We start from the raw sequence: 26,677 nt of genomic DNA on the forward strand, positions 1-26,677 counted from the left end.
GGTCTCCCCACCAGACAGAGCCGCTCACTCATCAGGAATGATCTAAATACCGATTTTGTCTAGAAAATGCCACAGTGCTCTGAGGTCTAACACTCAAACGCCACCCGAGCCACCAGCAGACGTCCAGCCCCGGAGAAGAGCGAAGGCCTTGAGCCAGGGGAGGGTCTGGAGCAAACAGTCCTGACACAGGGGACCGGCAGACCTGAAAGGGCATGTCTTTTTTTTTTTTTTTAAAGATTTTATTTATTTATCTGACAGAGAGAGGTCACAAGCAGGCAGAGAGGCAGGCAGAAGAGGGGGGCAGCAGGCTCCCCGCTGAGCAGAGAGCCCGATGCGGGGCTCGATCCCAGGACCCTGAGATCATGACCTGAGCCGAAGGCAGTGGCTTAACCCACTGAGCCACTCAGGCGCCCCAGGGCATGTCTTTAATGACCCGTTTCGGAGGAAGTGAAAAGCAAACTGTGGGACCCCCAGGGAGAGATGCCCTCCTGCGGCGCACCCAGTCCGGACGGGCTCCTCCTCCAGACCCACGCGAGGGCCCTGATTCTCACGTCCAGCTGGGCCAGAGGTCTCCCGGCAGGTCTCCTGCCATTCACCTTCTGAAAACTGCCCGGCGAGATCACTGGGGTCTTCCCCGGCCCCTTCTCTGCCCTTTGATTCCTACTGTGACTGACGGAGCCTCCGGCGCTTGGCCAGGCGTCCCGCACCAGCTCCTACTCCCTGGGCTCCGTCCCCAGATCCCGGGCCAGGCGCTGTCTGCGCGCCCAGGGCCGCCTCCCAGCTCAGGGAAGTGAGGAAGCCTTGGGCAAGCCGGAGAGACGTGTTCTCTGGCCTCTTCCACAGTGATGTTCCCTTGGGCACCGTCAGCACAGCCCCTCTGGCCCGTCCCCTGCTTCTCCGGGCACTTCGCGACCGGGCACCGCAGAGCAGAACCGTCGCTCGGGGCGGCCGCCGCGCCAGCTCCCCAACCCCTCCGCACGTGCTGCCGCGCTCACTCTGGGGAAGAGGGTCCGGCGGACTCGCAGACGGTGCCCAGGGCCGGGTGCGGCTTGAAGGGCCACCCCAGGCTCGGCGGTGCGGCAGATGCATGGTGCAGGCCGAACGCTGACACTCGCACAGCTTGAGCACTTCGGTCTTTTGAAGAGACACAAATTACAAGAGGGGGAGGCGGATGTGTCTGATTCTGGGATCGTGAGGCAGAATTAGGACAAAATCAACTTACCTGAATATATTCAGTTCAGCTTAAGAAAAGAGATAAGAATATAGTGTATTTCAGAAAGATTTGCCGAAGAAATGCTTAAAAAGAGAACATTATCTTGGTATCTTAAAGGGTGAAGTTCGATCATCTTGAACGTTTACTCCGTGTAACATCTTCTTCCCTGACGTTTCCTGGGATGAATGTGTGCGTGTTACCGCTTGTGCGTGGGGAGGAAACGGTGTGCGCAGAGCAGGGTGTCCGTGCGAGGGCAGGCATGCATGTGAGCGGAAGCGTGTGGGAGAGGGAAAGTGTGAGAGAGAGCAAGTGCGTGTGCGAGGCGAAGTGTGCGTATGTGAGAAAGTGTGTCAGGGAGAGCTTGAGCCAGGGAAAGTGTGTGTGTGACACACAGTGTGTGGGAGGGAAGGGTCGTGTGAAGAACCGTAGGGACCTGAGGGAAAAAGGATGTTGAATGCCGGTGCGTGAAGGCGTCCGACGGTGTGCGCCGGGCGGTTGGCGGTGAGCCCGGAGAAGTACTTTAAATCGCTCAAAACAGTTCCCGGGCCTCGGGTTGCCCAGGGGGAGAAGGGAGTGGCCGCAGCGTGAGCGAGAACGTCCGTGTGGGCAGCCCCGGCCGCTCTGCCGCTGCTCTCCGGGAGGTGCGACATCAGGACGCGGAGCCGGGAGGGACGTGAGCCAAGGCGACGCCATCACCGCGTCCACGGTCAAGGCCCGAGTTCTCCTCCTGATTCAGGGCTCTCGTTTCAACCATGGGCGCTCACGCGCGGCTCGGCCTGACATCGAACCGGAACCCTCGCCTGTCCGCGGGGCCCTGACTCGTCCGGTGGCTTGGAACGCGGGTCCCTGCAGACGGACCTCGGGCGGACGGGGGACGCGGTCCCGTGCGGAGCGCTGGTGCCCGCGCGGCTGAGCTGAGTCGGCGCGTCGCCCCTCGGCCACCGCAAGACCGCGTCTGCATTTAACGGCGGGAAATACTTCCGTCCGGAGAAATGTTTTAGGGCTCTTCTCTTCCGTGAAGGATTTACTTTCCCAATTAACTGCAGGGAAACCGCTACTGAAAGGCGGGTGAATCCTGAAGTCCAGACCCTTGTCTCTCACAACGCCTGCACCACGAGTAATCATGTCCCTCCTGGCACCCACGGGAGCTGACCCGGCCTCGGCGCGGGCCCTACGTGCAGCGCGCCGGGCCTCACACACGCCGGAGGTGAGAAGACAGAGGCTAGGGGTCCACAGGCCCTTCTGTGCCCGTCCTGCGGGGGGCCGGCCTCAGGGACAAAGACAACGGAATGCTTGTTTCTAAAACACGCATCAGCTGGAAACGGCCTGCTCCCTCCTCCCAGGGGACAGGTGACATGTGACACGTCAGAGCAAGGGGGACTTCTTCTGGTTTCAAGGAAGGAGAAGAGTAGCTAATGCCGACAAGGGAACAGCAGGGGCCCTGCCCTGGGCCCAGCAGACTGGAGGGGCTGGGCCACAGGAGGCCTAGGCGAAGACCGACCATCAACGCTCACTCACATTTTCCCTCAAGTACAACATCCCAAAAGATGGTGGGAGGCAGAGCCACAGAACGGTTGGGGCGACTGCTGGTGGGGGGTGGGGGGTGGGGCTGGATATCAGGGTCCTTCTACCCGCCCTGAAGGTGTGCAAGGGCTTACTGCAGGTACCACCCTGCTTCCTGTGGGGGGGCACCCCAAGATGAGACCCTGCGAGACGGCGAGATCCCCGAGCAGGCCGTGCACAGACGGGACTCCGAGACCCTTGCCCCACCGTCGCTGCACAGCCGTGAGCTGGTGGCTGACCCCTCCTGTGGCAGCAGGGACGGAACCTGCAGGAACATCAAAGCAGCACGGCCCCGCCAAAGACAGCCTCCCTGCAATTACTCCCAATGGCCCAAGGGCCCACGGCACAACCCTGTGGGTGACCCCTCTCCATCTGGGCCCCTGCACCCCGGGGATGGGGGGTCATGTGTCGGAGGACGAGACTGCAGAGTCCTGGGATGAGGCCTCAGTTGGGGTCGAAGACTGAGCAGCTGTGGTAAGACAGCACCGTCCTCTCTGCCCACCCCTGGCCAGGCCAGGGGCTTCTCTGCGACCCCGTCACGCCATCTCATTCTGAAGACTGACGGGTCACTGATGCCGTTGCAAGGAGGCCAAGGGCTCGGACATCGCCCAGGAGGCAGAGCTGGGGGGGGGTGGGCGGGGGCAGACATCACCCGGGAGGCAGAGCTGGGGGGGGTGGGCGGGGGCAGACATCACCCGGGAGGCAGAGCTTGGGGGAGTGGGCAGGGGCTCGGACATTGCCCAGGAGGCAGAGCTCGGGGGTGTGGGGGGGTGGGCGGGGGCTGTGGTCCTCAAGACCCCTCATCTCGTCTGGGACCTCCTCTCATCCTACAGCCCCGCGACCAGCCCCCCGCGATGCCCCAGATGCGGCGGCCGGGGTGGGACCCCACAGAGGAGGGGAGGCAGGGGTGCCCCCCACCCAGAATGTCAGGGTGGCCTTCATACTCACCACTGTGGCCTTTGCCATATTTTATCAACGAAAGTCAGGATGTACAATGGGCAGTGGGCACCCAGTGTGGACACAGGAGCTGTTCCTACAGCCCCTCCAAACTGAGGCCCCGGGACAGGAAGGGCACCCATGTCGGGCCTGTCCCTGCCCCACTTTCCATCAATAGCTGCTTTCTCAGCCTTGTGGGGGCTGGGTGAGAAACCCACACTTCCCAGGAGGTTTGCTCTCAGCAGCGGCCTGGTTACAGCCGCTCAGTCCCTGTTAATCGGGGCCTCCTTCCTGCAGGTGCCGATGGCTATCTCCCGTTTCCTGTGTGCACAGACCCAGGAACCACCTTTCAATCAAAGAAATCCCATCCAGAAAGCCTAAGCCTCTGCTGAGCCGCTGTGCCCGCTGGCCTGCATCCAGCCCGACTCACCCGGTCTGCACATACCTCCATATGGTCAGCACCTCCAGCGAACCTCTGCCTGGCCCCGCGGGGGACCCTGGCCAGCCCTTGTGGGCCGTTCCTGGGCCCAGGTGGCTACTTCCGCCCCTGAGGGCTGGGGCTGCTCTCCTGGACCAGCACTCCCCAGGCTCCGAGCCCCAGGCCGTTGCAGCTCAGCTCACACCTTCCACAGACACTCCTTGGCCTTCCTGTCCCCGTGAGCCTTCTTTCAGCTCAGAACTGCTCACTTGGCACGTCGCTGCCCTCTGCGGTGTGTCTCCAGCACTGGGGTCTGCCTCTGGCCTGTGCACCATGTGGTACGCCCGAGTGCACTCATGGACTCGAGTTACCCCATGAAATGTGTACAGGATCTTCAGAAGAGAGAGGCAGGAAAACACACATCTGGGCTCTAAAATCATGCTTCGTTTATGGGGAAAAGATCCCCGTGAGGAACACCTGTTCTCCACGATGCTGGGCAGAGGAAACACCAGCCTGCTTCCCGGTCGGGTACTGAGTTGACGTAAAACAGAGTAACCCTTGCATGGGGGGGCTGTTCACGGAGTCCTGGCCTCCCTGAGCGGAAGGGCACATCCCCGTCTGTTGGCCTCAGGCCACATGACAAAGAAATACGGTGGCAGTGGCAGAGATGGGTTCTGACGGAGGCTCTGTGAGCCAGCATGTGCTCCAACCCACGACCTTTCCCTCTGGCCCAAGTTGGGGAGCACCCCTCCAGAAGATGTTCCACAAGCCTGGACCCCCAGTAAAACGGACAGGATGACCGTGAGGGGCACGTGGCACAAGCGGGTCATCACTGTGCCGACCACTGAGACGTGGCTGGCCGCTGCTTATGCGGCATGACCTGCACATCCTGACTGACACACGGACCCAGGGTTGCCCCGACTCAGGGTCCCTGCCCTCCAAGCCTGCCCACGGCAGCCACAGCACACACTCTGGGGCATGGGCTACGGCCTCTCTCCAGGCCCCCCCGACAGACAGCCTGTAAGGTGCTTGGAGGGTCGGAGCTGCCTGCAGACAGCTGTGCCCCCCCGAGCAGGAGCCCGTTCTCCGAGGCCTCCCGGCGAGACCCGGCCCCACCGCTGCGGAGGGAGCGGAAACCTGGGGCTCCGTCTCTGCGGCTGCGGAGTGGGGCGTGCGTGTGGTGCATCTCAACGTCAGCCGTCTCTCCGGGCTGCTGCCAACACAACCCTGTAAACGTTTTCTTTGAAGTGACACACGAGGTACCGAAGAACCGTGAAGTGCACAGGTTCCCGACTTCTGTTCTGAAGCTGCCGTTCGCGCCCCAGGGGCCTGCGGGTGCGAGCGCTCGTGGCAGTGGAAATCCCTGAAGGGCGCGGAGCACCGGCCCGGCCCCGTCCCCGCAGGCGGCGCGCGGGGACGGCTCCGCTGGAGCTCGGGGCTCAGAGCCCCGCTGGGGTCGCTGCCGGCACAGCTTCCCCGACTTAGGAGGGGACGGAGGCCGCTTTCCCTCCTTTCCGCCCCCGCGGACGCCCCCCGGAAGCCAGACCTTCCCGGGCAGCGGACGCTCCACGCACGTCCTTTCAAAACGGATTCTGGGCTCTTCCTGCCCGTCCCAGCTGCCCAGGCTAACGCGGCGTGTGCCAGAACCTGCTGGCTGGGAACTGGCAGGTGCGCCGTGAAAGGCTCTGAGGGGAGAGCCAGAGCCTCCCTCCTGCCACTGCCCTCTGAGCGCCCAGCAGGGGCGGCTGCGCTCGCCAGGCGGGCCCAGGCCTCCCGCTCCTCGGGCCACCGTCTCCTCAGGCCTCACGCGGGAGGGGCTCTCAGGGGCTGTGAGGACGGCGCGGAGGGACCCCAGGAGGGGACCCGGGCCCACGGCAAGCGCGTGTCCGCAGGGCCTGCGGGGCTCCTTCCCCCCGCAGGCGGCCGCTCGCGCCCAGGCCCTTCAGCCCTCGGGCGGGAACGCGCCCACCTCAGGAGCGCCAGTCGCTCGGTCCGCGGGACCGTCTTCCCTTCGGGCAGGACCTCATTCTCCCGCTGTGTTCCTGATGTTCTGTCTGGGGCCTCACGAGAAACAATCACAAGAAAACCAACCCTGTGCGAAAACATAACTTCTCCAGTGTGTCTAAACCCAATCCTCCCAGAGCGGCAGAGACAACACGAACATCAAGGCGCCTTCCTCTCGACGGGAGGAGACCGAGTTTGCCTCAGGACCTGGGCCGTCGTGGCCCCCGGCGGCTGGGGCTGAACGCGGCCGGGCCGTTTCTCAGGAGGGCCCGGACATCGCTGCCTGCCCTGTGCCCCTGAGGCCACAACAGCCACCGCGGTGGTGACTGCGGTCACAGTGGTGGTGACGGAGACGGCACCGCACGGTCTACGCTGCGTGTGCCTGCGTGACCCCTGCGACAGGCACAACCCCCCAGCCCGTGCGCTCGCGTCACCAGCCGTTCTGGCCAATCGGTGGGGGTCTGAGCTCAGAACCGGCCTAGAGCTGATGGGGTTTTATCTTCTGGTGGCTCTCCCTCTACCAGACACACCCAGGATCTTCCACTGCATGTTCCTGGGACAAGCTGCCTCTTCAGCCTCAAAGCACCAAGACGGAACCCCCTGGGTTTCACCTGGCGGTGTGCGGGCATGCCGGCGTCGTGCGGTCCCTCTGGTGTCGCCCCAGCTCCTCTGTCCCTCCTGGTCTCCACGCGGTACCAGGTGACCACAAACCATGACCCCAGGGGTTGGAGAAAAACACAGAAGAGGAGCTCTGGGTCAGATATGCGGAATTAAATGAAACTCACGTTTCAGTGCCATAAATAAAGTTTCACTGGACCACAACCACGCCCGTTCTCTGAGTTGCCTGTGGCAGCTTTCGTGCCACGAAAGTATCGACTGAAACCGGATGGTCCTTCAAAGCCTCTAGGCCTACTGTCTGCTGACCCCTCCCTCGAGGAAGGAAGCCCTGCAAAGCAGCCGAGGGGTGTGAGGGTGGGCCGAGGCAGCCCCCTTCCCTGCGTGCTGTCCCCGAGACGCACAGACCCCGGCTCTGGCACAGCTATGTTTCTGGGTGAAGGGTCCGCTGACACCAGCATTTTTTGATTCAACACTCAGGTTCCAGCTAACTGCCCACGGTTTTGCTCAGGAATAGCATTATTCCATGTGTGCTTCGGGGCCCGCAGTCAAGGCCTGTGACAGAGGGTGGCCCCCAGCGTCTCTGTGTCGGGGGGCTGGGGAGAGGTTATGAATGTCTCCCCCTGGTTAAGTGCTTAGAACACGTAAAAGCAATCATTTCTAGTTCTTGTTATACTTTTCTGCATTTAATAGCCTGATACACCACCAGGGAACCCCCTAACTTGAGCTGTGCAAGTCTGGGAAGGCACATTTCGTGCCAGCCTCCGTTAGGTGACGGTGGGGGTGCATGGGAGGCTGAGGGCAGGACCTTCAGGTTTGCAGGGGCTCTGGCAGGAAAGGCTCTGGAGGGACACTGATGGGGCTGTGCTGGAGTGCAGGAAGGCAGTTTGGTTAAGCACAATTTAAGGTATTTTAGGGGAAAATGCAAACTCTGTGTACATGATAAGAACAACAAAAGAGTTATTCTAACGAGAAAGCTGTGACAAATATGCTTGGAGTGCCTCATTGTGCTTTTCACAGTCTCCGGCCTCAGAAAGTCCCGGCTGAGCTGGTCCACAAAGCACAGTGGCCCGAGGCACAGGCAGGCCAGCGTGTACAGCTCTGCATGATGTGAGCAGGTCCCTGTGGTTTCCAGCGTGAGCCCAAGAGAGTGGCCGAGAAAGGTGCACTAGACAAGACACTAGTGGATCTTGGGTCTGAGGAGGAGGCTGGAGCCCACACCACACTCAGATGGGCCCAGCGGGCGGCTCACCGACTCCTGGGAATCCAGACGAAGGGAGCCCTTGGAGCACAAAGCACAAATGCGGAACGAGGGAAGGAGGAGCACTGGGAACCCACTGACAAGCGCTGTGACGCCCCGTGGTTAAGGCCCAGCTCAGTGCACAGGCGCCTGGACCAGGCAAAGCCCTAGAAAGTGGGTTGGCGCTCCGTGGCCCTGCTGGGCTCCACAGGGCACTGTGTAGCATGCCCACCCAGTCTGGCTCGAAAGTCCCCCCAGTGGGAATCAGAGCACCCTGTCTCCTCCATTCCCAGTGGAGACCTAACCCTGTTGTCTAAACTACGGTTTCCAGGAGGCAGTGATGGCCACGTTTGGCTGGTGATCCTGTCCAGGGCTTCCCAGACAATGGAGTTTTCACCTGTGGTCCTGGCATTACCTCTCTTTTCTCCCTCAAAGTGTTCCAACTGGACAATATGATAGGGCCAGCCAGCGGTGCTGATGAATCGATCCCTTGTTTCTGCTGTCTCCTCCCTAGAGGAGGTATGCTCCTTCTCGTTAGAAGCTGTGCACAGAGGCACCCACTGGCCTTCCACACCAAGCACCAAAGAGCACTCACCGAGAACCTACTGTGTTCTAGGCACTGTGACAGGTAAAAAGATTGGTGTCCTGGCTGCCAGCCCGGCACAGGCTGTAAGACAAGAAAACCGTAATGCTGAGGGGGAACGACATTACAGGAGGGGAAGACAGCACCTCTTGGGTGCATAAGTATACAGCCAGCAAGCACAGTGTGATGGACACTGACAGGCGGGCTCTAGCGTCGGCAGCACGGCAACATCGTACGTGGGTTAACCTCACACAGACCTTCTACTGACCGTTCTCTGGCCTGTTACATTCTGAAGTCGTAAAAATTAGCTTTAAATTTCTGATTCCCTACTAATTTGTATTTTTGCCTTTGATACAAACTGTTTCCTTTCATTTCAAAACTTATGTTCTTAAAATGTATTCTTACACAGTATAAGGACGTTTGAAAGCAGTTATAAAACTCATTCTAAAACCTCAAAAAAAATCTTCAGAAACCAAATCTCATGGCAGTATTCAAAGGATAATTCACCATGACCAAGCGGAATTCATCGCAGGAATGCAAGGGTGGTTCAACAATTAATCATTATACAACACCACATTAATAAAACAAAGGAAAAGGCCCATGATTATCTCAAATGATACAGAAAAAACACTGGACAATACACTTTCATGACCAAAACATCCAGAAAACGGAGATTCGAGAGGACCTTTCTCAACACGATCAAAGGCACTTATAAAAACCCATAGCTAAACTCAGACGCAATGATGAAAGACTAAAAACTTTTCCCTTAAGATCAAAATCAAGGCAAGGATATCCCCTTCCCCACTGCTATACGACACTGCCCTGGAAGTTCTAGCCAGAGCAGTTAGGCAAGAAAAAGAAATTAAAGGAATGCAAATTAGGAATAAAGAAGTAAAATGATCTCTATTTATCAATGAAAAAGCTACCTAGAGCTAATAAACGGGTTCAGCAATGTTGCAGGGCACAAGAGCAGCAGATAAAAAGCAGTTGCGTTTCTGTATCTTAGCTATGAGCAATCCCAAAAGGAAACAAATAGTAACATAATTAAAAATAACATAATAGCATTCCAAAGAAATAAAGTACCTCGGATACATTGTTTTCGTTTCATTTTACTATTATTTTTCTTCACGATGTGTGTTCTTCAGTCCCTAGTCCCTGCTTGCCTCACCTCTGCACCCACCGCCCCTCTGGTAACCATCACTTTGTTCTCTCCAGCTGAGTGTCTTCCTTTGCTCTTTTTTCCTTTGCTCATTTGTTTTGTTCCTTAAATTCCACACGAGTGAGATCACCTGGTTTTTGTCTTTCTCTGATTGACTTATTCCACTTAGCATTATTCTCTCTAGCTCCCTCCATGTCATTGTAAATGCAGGACTGCATTCTTCTCTACGGCCGAATACTACTCCCCACAGATACCTCCTCTTCTGTAGCGGATGGACGCGTGGGCTGCTCCCACAGTCTGGCGACTGTAAACGATGGGGCAACAAACACTGGGGTGCATGTATCCCTTTGAATCAATGTTTTCATTTTGGGGAGGTAAATACCAAATACTGCACTTACTGGACTGTAGGGTAGCTCTATTCTTATTTCATTTAAAAATTTTTTTTAAAAGATTTAATTTGTTTTTTCAACAGAGAGAGACACACAGAGAGAGGGAATACAAGCAGGGGTGTGGGAGAGGGAGAAGCAGGTGTCCTGCCCAGCAGACAGCTTGATGTGGGGCTCCATCCCGGGACCCTGGGATCATGACCTGAGCTGAAGGCAGATGCTTAATGACTGAGCCACCCGGGTGCCCCAGGTTAGCTCTGTTTTTGATTTTTAGAGGAACCTCCATATGGTTTTCCACAGTGACCACACCAGTTTGCATTCCTACCAATAGTGCAAGAGGGTTCCTCTTTCTCTGCATCCTTGCCAACACTTGTTTCTTGTGTTATTGATTTTAGCCATTCTGACAAGTGTGAGGTGGCATCTCACTGTGGTTTTGATCTGCATTTCCCTGATGAGGAGTGATACTGAGCATCTGTTCATGTGTCTGTTGGCATCTGGATGTCTTCTTCAGAGAAATATCTGTTCATCCCACTGTCATCAGAGTACTTGTTTTTTTGTTTTGTTTTTGGGTGTTGAGTTGTATAAGTTCTTTCTATATTTTGGATACTAATCCTTTATTGGATATAACATTTGCAAGTATCTTCTTCCATTCAGTTGCTTGCCTTTCAGTTTTGCTATTTCTTTCTCTGTGCAGAAACTTCTTATTTTGAGGTAATTCCAATAGTTTATTTTTGGCTTTGTTTCCCTTGCCTCAGGAGACAGATCTAGAATAATGTTGCTAAGGCCAATGTCAGAGACATTACTGCCTGTGCTCTCTTCTAGGACTTCTATGGTTTCAGGTCTCACATGTAGACTTTAATCCATTTTGAGTTTCTGTTTGTGTGTGGTGACAGAAGGTGGTCCTGTTGATTCTTCTGCCCACTGCCATCTGGTTCTCCCAACGCCAGTTGTTGAAGAAACTGTCTTTTTTCCATTGTGTATTCATTCCTCCTTTGTTGAAGATTAGTTGACCATATAATTGTGGGCTTATCTCTGGGTTTTCCGTTCCATTCCACTGACCTATGTGTCTGTTTTTATGCCAGTACTATTCAGCTTTAATTATTACAACTTTGTAATATAGCTTGAAATCCAGAATTGTGATATCTCCAGATTTGTTTTTCTTTTTTCAACGTTGCCTTGGCTATTCAGGGTCTTTGTGATTCCATACAAATTTAGGGCTGATTGTTCTAGTTCTGTGAAAAATGCTGTTCATGTTTCGATAGGGATTGCATTCAATCTGTAGATTGTTTTGGCTAGTACAGACATTGCACAGTATTTGTTTTTCTGATCCATGAGCATAGGATGTCTTTCCATTTTTTCCTGTTGTCTTCAATTCCTTTCATCCGTGTTTTATAGTTTCCAGAGTACAGGTCTTTTACCTCTTTGGTTAACTTTATTCCTAGGTATTTTATTAATTTTGGTGCAACTGTAAATGGAATTGTTTTCTTAATTTCACTTTTTGCTGCTTCAGTATTAGTGTATAGAAATGCAACAGATTTCTGTACCTTGCTTTCGTGTCCTGTGACTTTACTGAATTCAGTAAAGTCGGCTATAGTCATTTTTTGGTGGAGTCTTTAGAGTTTCTATGTATAATATCAAGTGAGCAAATAATGAGAGTTTCTCATATTCCTTACCAGTTTGGAAGACTTTTATTTCTTTATGTTCTCTGAGTGCTGTGGCTAAGACTTTTAGTACTACGTTGAAAAACAGTGGTTGAGTGTTAGGATTCATTTAACCAAGGGAGTGAAAGACTTGAACACTGAAAACTACAAAACAGTGCTGGGACAAATTAAAGACACGTTAATAAGGGGAAAAACATCTTAGGTTTACAGATTGGAAGACCTAATATTAAAAATATGTCAATACTATTCTAAAACCATCTACGAATTCAGTGCAATCTCTCCCCAAATTATCATGGCCTCCCCCCTCCCTGAAATGGAAGAGACAACCCTCATATGAAATCGCAGGGGGCCATGGGCAGCCAGAGTAATCCGGAACAAGAACAAAGTCGGAGGGCTCAAACTCCCTGATTTCAAGACCCACTACAAAGCTACAGTAATCGAAACAGTGTGATTCTGGTAGAAAGACAGACATACAGACCAACAGACAAGGACTGAAGATCTGGAAATAAACCTATACAACCACAGCCAATTGGCTTCCAACCTAGGTTCCAAGACTAGTCAATAAGGAAAAAATGATTTCTTCAACAAATGGTGTTGGAAAAAGTGGATATCCCCATACAAAAAAATAAAGTTTGCTCCCTATCTCACACCATACACAAAAATGAACTACAATGGATCAATGAGCTAAAGCACTAAAATAATAAAACTCCTAGTAGAAAACACAGAGTTAAATCTTCATGAGCTTGCAGATGGCAGTGATTTCTTAGATCTGAACTTAGATATGAGCATGAGCAACAGAAGAAAAAATATATGTTTGACTTCATCAAAAATAAAAATTTTGTGCATCAAAGGACACTAGAAAGAAAGTAAAAGGACAACCAACAGATGGAACAAAATATCTGCAAATCATGTATCTGATATCCAGAATATATAGCAACATTGTTTCTGCAACATTGGGAAACGCCACTTCATTGTTTGCTCTGAAGCTGTTTACTGATTGTGGATTTCACCTCAGAATATTATTTTAAAAAATTAGTTACAGGGGCACCTGGGCGGCACAGATGGTTGAGCATTGACTTTTGGTCATGGTCTTGGGGTTGTGGGTTGGAGCCGAGTCCCGTGTCGGGCTCCATGCCCCAGGTGGAGTCTGCTGGAGATTCTCTCCCTCTGTCCCTCCCTCTGCTTGTGCTCTTGTGTTCTTTCTCTCTCCAAAAAAGAGAATAAATCTTAAAAGTTAGTTCCAGAACTTTTCAGAAACTGTGCTAGTATCTGATTTCCTCATTCATTCCTGTTGCCCTAGCCCTACCAACTCTTCCATACGCTTTCCTACTTAAACATTGTGCTTTGAGAGGAGGTTACATTCTCCCCATATCACTGGTCACTGAGATCCTCTGGGTCGGGATCTCAGGAGATCACAGTCTTTAGACACACAAGTATTAGTGTGAGAACTAAAGGCTCACTCTGTTACCCAGTGTGGCTGAATCCCAATGACATTTTCTTTCATCTCTGAATAATCCATAAGGAAAGCTATGGGATCCTTGAACTCAAGTTGAGTTCTTTAAGAAAAGAAGTTTCTTTAAGAAAAGCCACAGGGGTTGCCTGGGTGGCTCAATGGGTTAAGGCCTCTGCCTTCAGCTCAGGTCATGATCTCAGGGTCCTGGGATCCGGCTCTCTGCTCAGCGGGGAGCCTGCTTCCCCCTCTCTCTCTGTCTGCCTCTCTGCCTACTTGTGATCTCTGTCTGTCAAATAAATAAATAAATCTTTGAAAAGAAATAAAAGAAAATCCACAATTGTACTGGTACATATTATAATTGTAATTTCTCTTCCCGGTGATGTCTTTGAGTGCCAAAATACCCTGAAGATAACTTTATTGGATGTTTTTCCTTAAATGATTAGAAAAAAACCCTAAAACTCAATCCTTTTTATCTCTTACTTGTAGGAAAATCTTTCTTCCTGTCATTGAATCACAGAATGATAGCTAACATTTATTGAGCCCTTACTATATACCAGAAACTTTTTTTTAAGACTTTGTTTACTTGAGAGAGAGCAAGCGTACGAGTGGGGTGTGTGGGGGGAGGGGCAGAGGCAGAGGGGGAAGCAGACTCCCTGTTGAGCAGGGAGCCTGATGTGGGGCTCCATCCCAGGACCCTGAGATCATGACCTGAGCCGAAGGCAGACGCTTCAGCGAGTGAGCCACCCAGGTGCCCATACTAGACACTGTTTTAAGAACATGATAATACTATTATCATCCCCACCCTAAAGAGGGCATGGTGGAGGGGCTCGTCTGCCCACTCAGTCAGTGGGGAAACCAGGGTTGGGGCCCGGGCTGCGCAGCATGCCTCCCCAACCACAGAGCCCTTGGCCACGGTGCCACACTGCCCTATGTCTCATCCTGGCAAGAGAAAGAGCCGAAGGGATCCCAGAGTCATTCTATGCCCTCCACTCCGCAGGCAAATGCACGGTCTGGGTCAGAGCCGCCCACCAAACCATGATTCCTCCACTTGACAGTGAAGGGACGCGCCTTCCTTCTGCCTGTCCTTTCCATCCACTGACAATGACTTCAGGCGTTTCTTCTCTTCTACTCTGTGCACTGTCGTCCCCACCCCAAAGCACACAAAGAGCACATGCAGCACCTCACCTGGGGTCATATGAAGCTTCCCTCTACAGCCGTTTCAGACCTGCTTGGACGGTTTCCTTATACAAACAAGGTTTCCCAGACTCAGCTGTAATCCAGCTGCTTCTTTCAGAGGATGTCGTTTTTATTCTTACAAGCCGCAGGCGGTGATGTTAGCTTGGGTCAGGTGGGAAGCAGTACACGGGCATCCCACAGGACACGCAGGACATCTGTGAGGCCCACAGACGGTTGGGGTTGGGCAGGGGAGGAAAAGTGGGCTTTAGAAGAGGAGGAGGGTGACCAGCACGTGACAAGTCCTTGTTGAGCACCTACTTTGTGTGATGCAGTATGATAGCACCAGAGTACCAGGGAGAAAAAGGAAAGCCATTACTGTCGGGGGAGATAGTCCACAAAGACCAGGCACACGAAGAGGTCAGCTCAGACTCACGGAAGCCCTCCGAAGGCAAGGCCAAGCAGGAAAGGGGCTCGGGGTGGGGGTGGTGTGTGTGTGGCTGTGGACCGGGTACAGACAGGATGACCGGGGGAGCTTTCCAAGGGCAATGCCTACCAGGGCGGGGGTTCTCTGGGTCTGTGAGCCGCAGACAGGTGATATTTCTTTGGGGGAGGTGCACATACTTGCTACCTTGCTGACCTGAACAACTTAAAATTAATACATGTCCCAAACTGCTGTACGTATTAAATTTTAATCCCTGTCTCAGGTCTTAGAAATGTCCCATAAGAGAAATCTGCCATAAAGTATCTTTTGCAGAATCTGATTTTCTCCATACTGGGGAAAATTCTTTAAGGTCAGATAGTCTCTGAGAGCTGAGGACTTGGGCCCAGGCTTGAACTGGGGTGCCTAGAAACACCAGGAAAAGCACCCCAGTTCTCGGGACAGAAGAAGCCTTCAATTTGGGAATGATGGGAATTACCTCTCAAGAAGCAGCTACACTTCATCTTTAAAGTGAACCCAGAGGGTGCTCTGAGGTGGGTGGGCCATCATTGCCCTGACCCTAACCCCGGTGAGGAACAGACTGGAGCGCAGAGAGGGGGAACTACAAACCCAAAGGGCGACAGCGAGAGAGGGTGGGTGTTTGCACATCCGATCTCCAAGATCCCAGGCCCATTCTCCAGGCACCAGGTCAGGGTCCAGAGCCCCTTCCCCCGCCGCAGGGTGGGTGGCAATGGCAGGACGCCTTCTGCTCCCAGGACCGCAGGTTCTCAAGACACGCTGGGATCCACGTGTGTAGGACAGGGCTTGCCCCCGCTCAGCCCACCTGTCTGTCCCCCACCGCCATCACCCCAGCCTCCTCCTCTTCATTCCCTACCCCCTCAGAAGTGTGCTGGGCTCTTCAGCTGGACCAACCCTCTCCCCGGGCCACTCTTCTCTGCTGGTTGATCAGGGAGCACACCTGCCGAGTGGGGGGCCCTGACAGGGCTGGAGGGACAGTGGAGGGGAGGAAGCCCAGAGCCCACGGGGCAGGGGGGCACATCCCGAACAGGGGCTCACTGCTTCAGGACACAGGTGTGTGGAGAGGAAACCACTGCTTCAGGGCTGCCCCTTGGCTGCACAATGCGTAACGAGCAGGTTTTCAGTTCAAACACCGAGAGAGAGAGAGAGAGAGAGAGAGAGAGAAAACGTGCACATTAGCTCTGTTTGGAAGGAGGGAGGTGCTGGTGTGTGAACTGGGCTTAAATTATTCTCACCAAAAATGCTGAGATCTGGGGTTTTGGGGTTTCCTGTGTTTGCTTAGACGATACAACCACTGAACACACATCTCAGAGAGCCTCAGGACAAATTCAGGGCCGGCTTTATTTCCTTAGTCTGTCATTTTTGGGCTGCTTCACAAGGAATACAGTACGCCCGGGAGACCACCCAAGGATATTACAGACACACAGGCCCACGTTCCACAGAAGCCATTTCAGACCAGGCCCGCCTGATGGGGATAAAACGGGGAGGCCTGTCCTGCTTGTCACAGGTCAGCAGGGACCTAGTCCCACCGGCCCACTGGGAAGCTCAGGGCTGTCCTCTCCAGGCCCACCTGGACCGCCCACTTGTCCCCCAGAGCATAGTGAGATCAAAACTCAGAGTCAGGAGTGGTATTGCTACCTGGGTGTCGGACGCCCAGCACGGCCAGTGCAGACACGACTCTGCCAGGAACGGAAACCTGGTGCTGCTGTTTAACGCCTCAGAACCCGAGTGCGCTTTCACTGAGAGCAAAGAGTGACGGTTCAGGTCCTCCTCACTCGGAAACCCTGTGAATCCGAAGCAGGTTCAGGGAAACGGGAAGCCGACCTCAGGAGGGCCCCTGGGAAATCTCTCCTGACCTGCCAAGCCCAGTCTCCTCTGAGCACCCACAGCCCTGCCTAAAGGTCCGCTAATGTAAGGAGCAGATTCCTAAGCTACTCATTACGCAGAGTTTCAGCTACATTTAACTTAATTTCTTAATTATATGTTTTAATTTTTAATTAGACACCTGAAAGTACCAGCTACACTTTTTAAGTAGAAGCGCTGTTGGCAACAGGAGTGGAGGGTCATTACCACCCCGAACCGTCTGCAATCCTGCTTCCCGGGGAGAGCGGGGGCAAACCCGGCGCTGGCGCACTCCGCACGCAGGGACACAAAGCCGCGTCCGGGCCCCTGGGTCTGGCCCCCTGTTCCATACCGGGAAGGACGGTCTCGCTTCCCCGGGCGACGCCCCCGGTTGAAATCAGGCGATTCCAACAGAAAAGTCCATCTTTGTGGAGAACCGCGAGTACAAGTTCTTTGTCTTGGGAGCGCCGGGGGGACGGGGTTCGTCCTCCTGCTTCCCAGCTAATGAGTAACCCGAGAACCGCGCGAAGCCTCCGCAAGTGCTTGAGTTCCGCACAACCCCCCCTTCACTCCCTTCCGACCCCAGCAACGCAAATCGGTCTGGAAACCCCATTTCCTCCGGAGGACTCCCGAAGTGGACGCCAGAGTTTGCTAAACGGTCTCTAAGCGCCTGGAAAGCCCAAGCTGCCTCCCGCCGCGCCGCGGCGGCCCCTCGGTGCCCCCCCCCCGTCCCCACCCGCCGGACCCCACCTCGGTGCCCCTCCCGGTCCCCACCCGCCGGACCCCACCTCGGTGCTCCCCCCCCCGGTCCCCACCCGCCGGACCCCACCTCGGTGCCCCCCCCCGGTCCCCACCCGCCGGACCCCACCTCGGTGCCCACCCCCCGGCCCCCGGCCCCATCCGCCAGACCCTACCGCGGTCCCGGAGACTTTGTCGGCCGCGCTGCGAGCCATGGTGGCGCCGCCTTTGTCCGACCTTGGAGGAAAACGTTCCCATAAAGGCCACTGTCCCGCGCGCCCCGCTCCCGGCGCCCGCCCGCCCCGCCCGACCCCAGGCGCGAGGGAGACCCGTAGGCGGCCCGGGACCCTCCCCGGCGGGGCGGACCTCCAGCCCCGGAAAACGCCCCTCCTCCGTGGAGGGCCCCTCCCCCCGCAGAGCGTTCCCCGCAGGGCAGACCCCGTCCCCCCTCCCCCCGCAGAGCGCTCCCAGCAGGGCAGACCCCCTCCACTGGGCCGGGGTCGGAGGGTCTGGGAAGACTGCGGGGAGGGGGCGCAGCTCTCACCTCCCGCAGGCGCACCCAGCGCGCAGGTGCCCTCACCTGGGCGGTCATGGGGGCGGGGGCGCAGGGCTCCTCCCTCCGAAGCGAGGCCGGTGGTGGCGGGGCCTTTGCTTTTACTTTTGTTCTCAGGAAGCCTGGGTACCTGGGATTGTGTTCTCAGACCAGAGGCTGGGGCGCTGCGTCGGATTTCTGCCAGTGTAGACCCATCAGATCCTGATTTCTGCTCCGGAAGACCATCAGCCACTGGTTTCCCCCAGTGTGAACAGACTGGTACCTGGTTTACACTGGCGAGTATCCGGACTCTCTTCCGTCCAAGTGAGCCCCTTGGCTGACGGGTGCCCGAGAGCCTCCTTGTTGGGGGTGGGAGGGTCTCCCAGAAGGCCCCGCTGATCTCGCACCCTGCACGGGGTCTTGACCAGAAACATGGGCACTGGTTCATCCCACCCAATGCAGGACAAACGGGCTCATTTAGGGATGAGCTTCAGTTGTACAGAGAAATAAGCCACGCTGGAACCGGAAGGCTCCTGGCCACAGGTCCCAGAGGACTAAAGCTGAGGGAGGCACAGAGGAGTTGCCTCCTCACCCATCACGCTGGCTCTTTTGAATTCCTCTGATTGTCCCCTGCCTCTCTCATCAGCTCGGCTTCTTGGAACCTCCAGGCCTGTCTCAGTGCTTGGGAGCCTGGCTGTCCTTCAGTCCCCGGAGCCCTCCCATCAGTCCCTGCCCCATCTCCCTCTCATCTACTCTCCCTGTGGGAGTCCTGCCCATGGTGCCCCAGGAAAGGAGCCATTCTTTACAAACCTGTGTGGTCCCAAAGCACCTGCCAGGACAGAACTTGGGAAAGTTGGCACACCTCCAGAGGAGACGACTTTGTCCCTGAGGTCAGCTTCTCCAGGAGCTGACCTCATGGGAAGCCAACAGTTCCCCTGATGGCTGGTCAGGGTGCAGCCCTGGAATCTCACTCTTACTGGAGATTTTGGGACCTACAGGTGAAGCCCACTTGCCACAGTCTTTGTGCAGAGGGAAAGCAGAGCCTGCACAGGGACAGCTGAAGTTTTTAAGAATCTGGGTCCTTCTTTGTTGTGTATCCATAGAGTCAGAAGTGTTTTCTAAGAAGTTTCCCCCAAAATTTGGACGACTGAAATGGCTTGATTTATTCCAGAAGTACTTACGAGTCACCGGCTTTGGGTCAGTGGGTCAGACACCTGGGGGTCCGACGTTCCAATGGAGGGAGACAAATAAACCAAGGGACAGAGAATAAAGCACAATAAAGCAGGGGGTCCTGACAGAGAAGACTATGCAGGGACCAGAAGAGAGTGTGGAAGCGATCTGCTTGCTACTTCATGTGTGCAAAGGCCTGCCCTGGGGTGGGAATGGTTCTGGTGTGCCCGAGGAAGGCTTTGTACCTGGGAGCATGGTGACAAGGGCAGATGCAGAGCAATCAGGACTGAAAATGCAGCAGGGATAAGTAGGTCATGGCAATGAACTTTGTTTTATTCTGAGTGTCGTGAGAAAGCACTGTGGAGAGAGTTTAGGAAGGAAGTGACATTATCTGATTTACATTCCAAACATGTCCCCCTGGCTGCAGTTTGGAGCCCACAGCTGGTCTGGGCAGGGAGACCCATCAGGAAGCAACTGCCACAGTCTCAGTGAGAATGATGGGCTGGGTTGAGGTGGGAGTGACAGAGGTTATGAGAAGCAGCCCAGGAAAGTCAGAGAGATTTGAGAGAAGCAGCTGATAGCTGCATCCCTGGAGAATCAGGGAAAGCATAGCTGATCGGGAGAGTGGCTTGTGCCAGCCCCAGTAGCATACTCCCTGTAGGTCGAAGCTGGAGACCACAAAGCCATGTGTCTCAGATCCTGGAGGTCAGAGCAGACATGCCTGGCTTCGGTAACACATGCACCACGTGAAATGTGGAAGGAACCACAGGAAGTAGTGACTCCTCTAGCAGATTGGCAATGAAGGGGTTTGGTTCATTTGGGGCAGTTTGGGTCTCATCCCTGACAGCTGTGGTTCTGAGTGGAAGGAAACAGGACTGTGGGGAGGTTGCCTAAAACAAACTTCGAGTACGGTTGGGGGTTTCTCCAACATTTCTGGATGTTCCTGTTTACCTGACCCTCACACAGATGCTATAATCTCCCTAATATCTTACAGTACATCCCATCCTGCTGAAATTAGCTACAGTAGATTCTGGTGTCTGTAGTTAAGAATCAGCACCAAAACAGCAGCTCAAGGATTTGGGTCCTGATCAGCAGGTCAGAGGGTTGGCCCACTTTACTGCAGTGGGAGAGATTCAGAAGAAGCAGATTAGGGAGGAGAAGGCATGTTGACACTGAGACATCTGTTAACTGTGTTGGGCTGAGAGCAGAGGTCAGAGGTCTGGCTGGAAACACAGAGCTGGAAATGCCCACACATGGGTGTGTTTAGAGAGGAGAGACCGAATGTGCAGACAGAAGGGAAGAGGGGCCACGACTGAGATGGGAATATGCCCACATTTAGAGGTTGTAAGAGTAGATGTGCTTCCTCAAATTCTTCCAAAAAACTGAAGAGGAGGGAATAGTTTCTAATTCATTCTATGAGAACAGCATCTCTGATCCCAAAGCCAGATAAAGATATCACAAGAAAACTATAGGCCAACATCCCTGATAAATATCTGAAGATGGAAACAATTTCAACAAAATTTTAGCAAATAGAATCCAAGAGCACATTAGAGGGTTACAGGAATAAGTGAGATTGATCCCAGGAATGCAAAGGTGGCTCCACAGGAAAAAAATGGTGGAGTACATCACTATAACCCAACAATGTGGGGCAGGAAGTTTATCTTGATTGACACAGGAAAGATATTTTTAAAAATCCAACACCATCTCAAGAAAAAAGCTCTCAGAAAATGATAGAGAGAAAATTCTTTGACATGAGAAACAGTATTTGTGGAAAACCCAATTAACACCATTCACAATGGTGAAAGACTGAAAACTTTCTCTCTAAGAACCAGAAGAGAACCTGAATTGCTAAGGAAATGTTGAAAAAGAAAAACAAAACTGGGGGAATCACATTGCCTGATTTCAAGCTTTACTATAAAGCTGTGATCACCAAGACAGCTTGATACTGGAACAAAAACAGACATATAGACCAGTGGAACAGAGTAGAGAGCCCAGATATGGACCCTCAACTTTATGGTCAAATAATCTTCGACAAAGCAGGAAAAAATATCCAGTGGAAAAAAGACAGTCTCTTCAATAAATGGTGCTGGGAAAAGTGGACAGCTATATGTAGAAGAATGAAACTCGACCATTGTCTTACACCATACACAAAGATAAACTCAAAATGGATAAAAGACTTCAACATGAGGCAGGAATCCATCAGAATCCTAGAGGAGAATATAGGCAATAACCTCTTCGACACTGGCCACAGCAACTTCTTTCAAGATATGTCTCCAAAGGCAAAGGAAACAAAAGCAAAAATGGTCTTTTGGGATGTCATCAAGATCAAAAGCTTTTGCACAGCAAAGGAAACAGTCAACAAAACAAAAAGGCAACCCATGGAATGGAAGAAGATGTTTGCAAATGACAGTTCAGACAAAGGGCTGACATCCAAGATCTATAAAGAACTCCTCAAATTCAACACACACAAAACAGATAATCATGTCAAAAAATGGGCAGAAGACATGAATAAACACTTCTCCAATGAAGACATACAAATGGCTAACAGATACATGAAAAAATGTTCATTGTCACCAGCCATCAGGGAGATTCAAATATAAACCACATTGAGATACCACCTTACACCAGTTAGAATGGCCACAACCAACAAGACAGTAAACAACATGTGTTGGAGAGGATGTGGAGAAAGGGGAACCCTCTTACATTGTTGGTGGGAATGCAAGTTGGTGCAGCCACTCTGGAAACCAGTGTGGAGATTCCTTAAGAAATGAAAAATAGAGCTACCTTATGACCCTGCAGTTGCATTATTGGGTATTTACCCAATTGTTTTTGCTATTAGGGAACACTAGCAGTTTCATATGAATTTGAGGATCAGTTTTCCATCTTTAAAAAAACAAAAAACAAAACAAAACACTGTTGATGTTTGATAGGAATAATGTTGAATCTGTAGATCACTTTGGGTAGCACTGACATTTGGATGTAGTTAGTTCTTCCTATCCATGGACATGCTATGTCTTTCCATTTATTAGGTCATCTCTACTTTCTTTCAACAATCTGTTGTAGTTTCTGGCATGCGAGTCTTTTACTTCCTTAATTAGATTTAGTCCTAAGTAATTCTACTAGATGCTATTCTAAATAGAATTATTTTCTTAATTTCACTTTTAAATTATTCATTGCTGGTGTATAGAAACACAATTGATTTGTGTGTATTGGTCTTGTACTTTGCAACTTTGCTGACTTATGTCACTCAGCATAATCTCTTCCAGTCCTGTCCATGTTGATACAAATTTGGGTATTCATCCTTTCTGATGGAGGCATGGTACTTCATAGTACATATGGACCATATCTTCTTTATCCATTCATCTGTTGAAGGGCATCTTGGTTCTTTCCACTGTTTGGTGACTGTGGCCATTGCTGCAATTTTGGAAAAAAAGTTGGAAGCACAACAAAGTTGGGGGACTCACATTACCTGCAAAGCTACAGTAATGAAAACTCCCATAGCTTGGTTCTGATATAAAGACAGACAGAGATGAATGGAACAGAATAGAGAGCCCAGAAACAAACATTTACATATATGATTAAATGATTTTTAACAAAGATGACAAGAACATTCAATGGGAAAAGACAGTATTTTCAACAAATGGTGCTGGTAAAACTGGACATCCACATATTGAAGAATGAAATTGGACCCTTACTTCATGTCATATTAAAAACTAACCCAAATAGATAAAGGACCTAAATGCAAGAGCTAAGGCTATGAAATTTTTAGAATAAAATTGGGATAAATCTTCATGACCTTGGATTTGGCAGTGGTTTCTTAGCCATGACTCCAAAGAACACAAGCTACATAAGAAAAAAATACATAAATTGGACTTCATAAAAGTTTGAAACTTTTGTACATCAAAGCACACATCAAGAAAGTGAAGAAAGACAACACACAGAATGGGAGAAAATATTTGGGAGTCTTATTTTCAATAAGGGATTAGTATCTAGAGTATATAAAGAGTTCCTTAGCTCAACAACCGAGACAACAATCCAGGTAAACAACAGACAGAGGACTTAAATAGACCTTTTCCAAAGAAGATAAACAGAGGGTCAAGAAGCACATGAAAAGGTGCTCAGCATTGTTAATCACTAGGGATGTGTAAATCAAAAGCACAGTGAGATGCGTCGCCAGGACTGTTTTTAAAAAAGGAGAGGACGAATGAAAAGTATATGTGAGGGCGGAGAAATAGAACACTCGCACATTGTTCCTGGAAAGGTAGCATTCTTCAGCCCCTGTGGGAAAGGTGGGCATTTACTAAATAGTTAAACAGAGATTGCCCTGTGACTGAGGATCCGTTCCTGGGCACATACCCAAGAGAAATGACAATATAAATTAGCAGAAATACTTGTACATAGGTGTTTGCATCAACACCCTTCACAATTTCCAAAAAGTAGAAACAATCCAATTTCTATCCACAGATGAATCAATAAAGAAAGCGTGATAGATCCACACAGTGGAATATCTTTCATATTCGGAAAGGAAAGGAAGCACATTTCGATTCACGCTACAACATGGAGGAGCGTTAAAAACATTTTACGAGTGGAAGGAAACCAGACACCAAGGCCACACACTTACTGTATGGTTCCGTGTATGTGATATAGCTAGAGTGGACAATCCATAGAGATGGGGGTTGGGGGGTTAATGCTCCAGGAATACGATTTGTCTCGTATGGGCAGTGCTCTGGAGCCAGATGGTGGGGTTGGTTGCATCACACTAAATTTACTGAATATCATTGAACTGTACACTTTCAGATGGCTGAAATGGTGAATTCTATGTTATGTGAGTATTACCTCACTAAAAATAAATTGCAGGGCTGCCTGGGTGGCTCAGCGGGTTAAGCCTCTGCTTCTGGCTCAGGTCATGATCTCAGGGTCCTGGGATGAAGCCCCGCATCAGGCTCTCTGCTCAGCGGGGCCTACTTCCCTCTTTCTCTCGGCAGCTCCCCCTGTTTGTGCTCTCTCTCTGTGTCAAATAAATAAATAAAATCTTAAAAAAATAAAAAAAACCACAAAAATAAATTGCAAATAGAAGAACAGATTATGAGAAGCAAAACCTTAAAACTGAAAAAAAGCGAAGATTGTGGTGAAATTGGGATAGGGAAGTATTTGATAATTTGATAAATGCACAAAGCACGGACTGTGAATAAAACGCTGACATACTTGACTACATTAAGATTAAATTAATTTAAATTCCTATCCATGGACATGAGGAGGATGAATTTAAAAGATAATCCACAAAATGGGTATATTTCAATCTGTTGTAGTCACATAGTGATCAAGACCCAGAACACAAAAAGAGTTCTTAAAAACTAAAAAAGAAAAAAAAAGTGAGACAGAGAGAGACAGTCTCATGGGAAATTAGGCAAAGGTTAAGAACTGGCATTTCAAAACACTAAACTATAATGATTAATAAACAAAAAAATGTTCATTCTTTCTAGCAATTAGGAAAATGTAAGTGTAGACAGACTCTCTTATCTGTCACTTACCCAAATAGGTAAAGCCTAAAAATATTTCAAGTTAAAAAGTTTTTTTTTTGAAGATTTTATTTATTTATCTGACAGAGAGAGATCACAAGCAGGCAGAGCAGCAGGCAGAGAGAGAGGGGGAAGCAGGCTCCCCACTGAGCAGAGAGCCCGATGCGGGGCTCGATCCCAGGACCCTGAGACCATAACCTGAGCTGAAGGCAGAGGCTTTAACCCACTGAGCCACCCAGGCGCCCAAAAATAGTTTTTATAAAATATAATATCAAGCTAAAACATTTCATATTTTTAAATAGTGTGGCCTAAAAATCTCCAGGGTTTGGTGTCTGCTGAGAGTTGATAGAAGTGGCCAAGAAACTTCACGGTCAGCAAATCCCGAGAAGGCGGGCACACACCAGAGAGGAACACTGGCAGTTTCTAGGGGTTCCCAAGCCCTCACTCTGGCACTGTCAGGCCAGCCCTGAGTGTCCAACAACTGGGGGAACAGCGGAGCGCATCGCTCACTTACAGAAAGGAGCACAGCAGATGAACCGAATGAACACGGAGAAGCCTCAAAGGCTGTGCTGAGTAGGAAAGACCGCACGTTACAAAAGGATCAGAACGGTGAGATGGTGTGGTGTCACTTCAGTAGATCCAGAGGGCTCCGGACTGTTTCCCCGCACATGCCCAGGCTGTGAAAGCATAGAATCGTGTGTGCGAGGTCACACACAGTCTAATGTCTGGTCAGATCTCCCTGTGGGCACTCAGCGCCTGTGCTGCCTTTTCTCTGTGTGGTCTTGCACACAGTGACCCGAGACACTGGCAGCAAGCTGTGCTGCCCACTCCGGAGGCTGCCAGAGGCTGGGTTCACGGCAGAAGCCGGTTTCAGTTCTCAGCTTGTGTTCTACCTTTGCTGCTGCTTCCAGTCAAAGTCTTAATCGGAGATTATCTTGGGAAATAGGCTGGTCCCAGGCAAGAATCACATGTAAAACCTCTGGGTGGGCATCCCGGTGACCGGATGGACGGAGCACGTATCCGAGGAGAACCCCATAAAGTAGCGGCCTGCACCGCCGGCCTCCATGCAGGGACCGTGCTCAGGGAGCCCCCCTCGCGGCAAAACACTGTGCACCCTGGGGATGGTGGAAATTCTCTGAGTGAGAGTCCTGCTCGCCCCCCAGAGGGAAGCCTGCGTGGGGCTGGCTGGGGCGTGCTTGCGGACCATCTGTGTGCCCTGGGGCAGGGCCAGGCTCTGGGAGGGTCCCCTCTGGTTCAGCCCTTGGTGCCTCTGCCCGGTCTCCTTTCTCCTGCAGGCTCTCTCACCCTGCTGGCCTTCCTCCCCTACCTTAGGCGTCTTGTGCGCTGGACCAGCTTGCCTCATCAGTCCTTGGAATTTTTAACCTTTATCTCCCAAGATAAAGGACATGCAGACAGCAGCAGGCAGAAGGACGCGTGTTTGTGGAGTGGGTGTGAGTGCTGCTCGTTCATTAGCCCACACGGGGCGGCCCTGAGGTCGGCCTCGCAGGGAAGCAGCAGAGAGGGGAGGGAGGCGCCTCTTCTGCGCACCTGATGCGCTCCGGAGCTGAGTGGACGCTGAGCTGGACACGCCCGGAGGCGAGCCCCCGAGCCCTCACATCCCAGTGACCAGATGCCAACCAAACAAAACACAGAGTAAGGGTTTTTTTATTGATACAAAATGTATTATTTGCCCCGGGGTGCAGGTCTGTGAATCCCCAGTCTTACGTGAGTCACAGCACTCACCACAGCACACGCGCTCCCCGCGTATATCCCCACCACCCCCCAGCCCCAGTCCCTCTCATTTGTTTCCTGAAGGACAGACTGACTTTTGAGAGTCACCAAGAGGGGGCAAGATAGAGAAGGGCAGGGCTGGGACCCAGCTGTAGACATGTCAGGCTAAAGGACGGGCTCGCTGCCCAGTTGTTAGTGGTCAGGCCCACCCCACAGAGGGAGCAGCAGGCACAGCAGGCCTGAGGTCAGACGAGAGCAGTGCATTCTGGGACTACAAAGGG

General features: G+C 52.1%; 1 protein-coding gene across 7 annotated transcripts in view; it reads right to left on the reverse strand.

The window, feature by feature from the left end:
* PLEKHG4B (pleckstrin homology and RhoGEF domain containing G4B) overlaps positions 1 to 18,586 on the reverse strand; it is an 81,623-nt gene extending 63,037 nt beyond the window's left edge. For 2 of the 7 annotated variants that reach the window (XM_032337877.1, XM_032337876.1), the window contains exons 1-3: positions 17,989 to 18,584; positions 17,621 to 17,681; positions 16,503 to 16,648 (exon numbers count right to left, since the gene is read on the reverse strand). In XM_032337877.1, the coding sequence (XP_032193768.1) occupies positions 16,503 to 16,648; positions 17,621 to 17,681; positions 17,989 to 18,036 (255 nt within the window). In that variant the 5' untranslated portion in view covers positions 18,037 to 18,584. Of the gene's footprint in view, positions 1 to 16,502; positions 16,649 to 17,620; positions 17,732 to 17,988 lie in introns of those variants that run through there. The other 5 variants (XM_032337883.1, XM_032337882.1, XM_032337878.1 and 2 more) reach the window with 4 other exon arrangements.
* Positions 18,587 to 26,677: the final 8,091 nt, after the last annotated feature.

Source organism: Mustela erminea, chromosome 3, assembly GCF_009829155.1.
Source record: "Mustela erminea isolate mMusErm1 chromosome 3, mMusErm1.Pri, whole genome shotgun sequence".
Taxonomy (NCBI): Eukaryota; Metazoa; Chordata; class Mammalia; order Carnivora; family Mustelidae; genus Mustela; species Mustela erminea.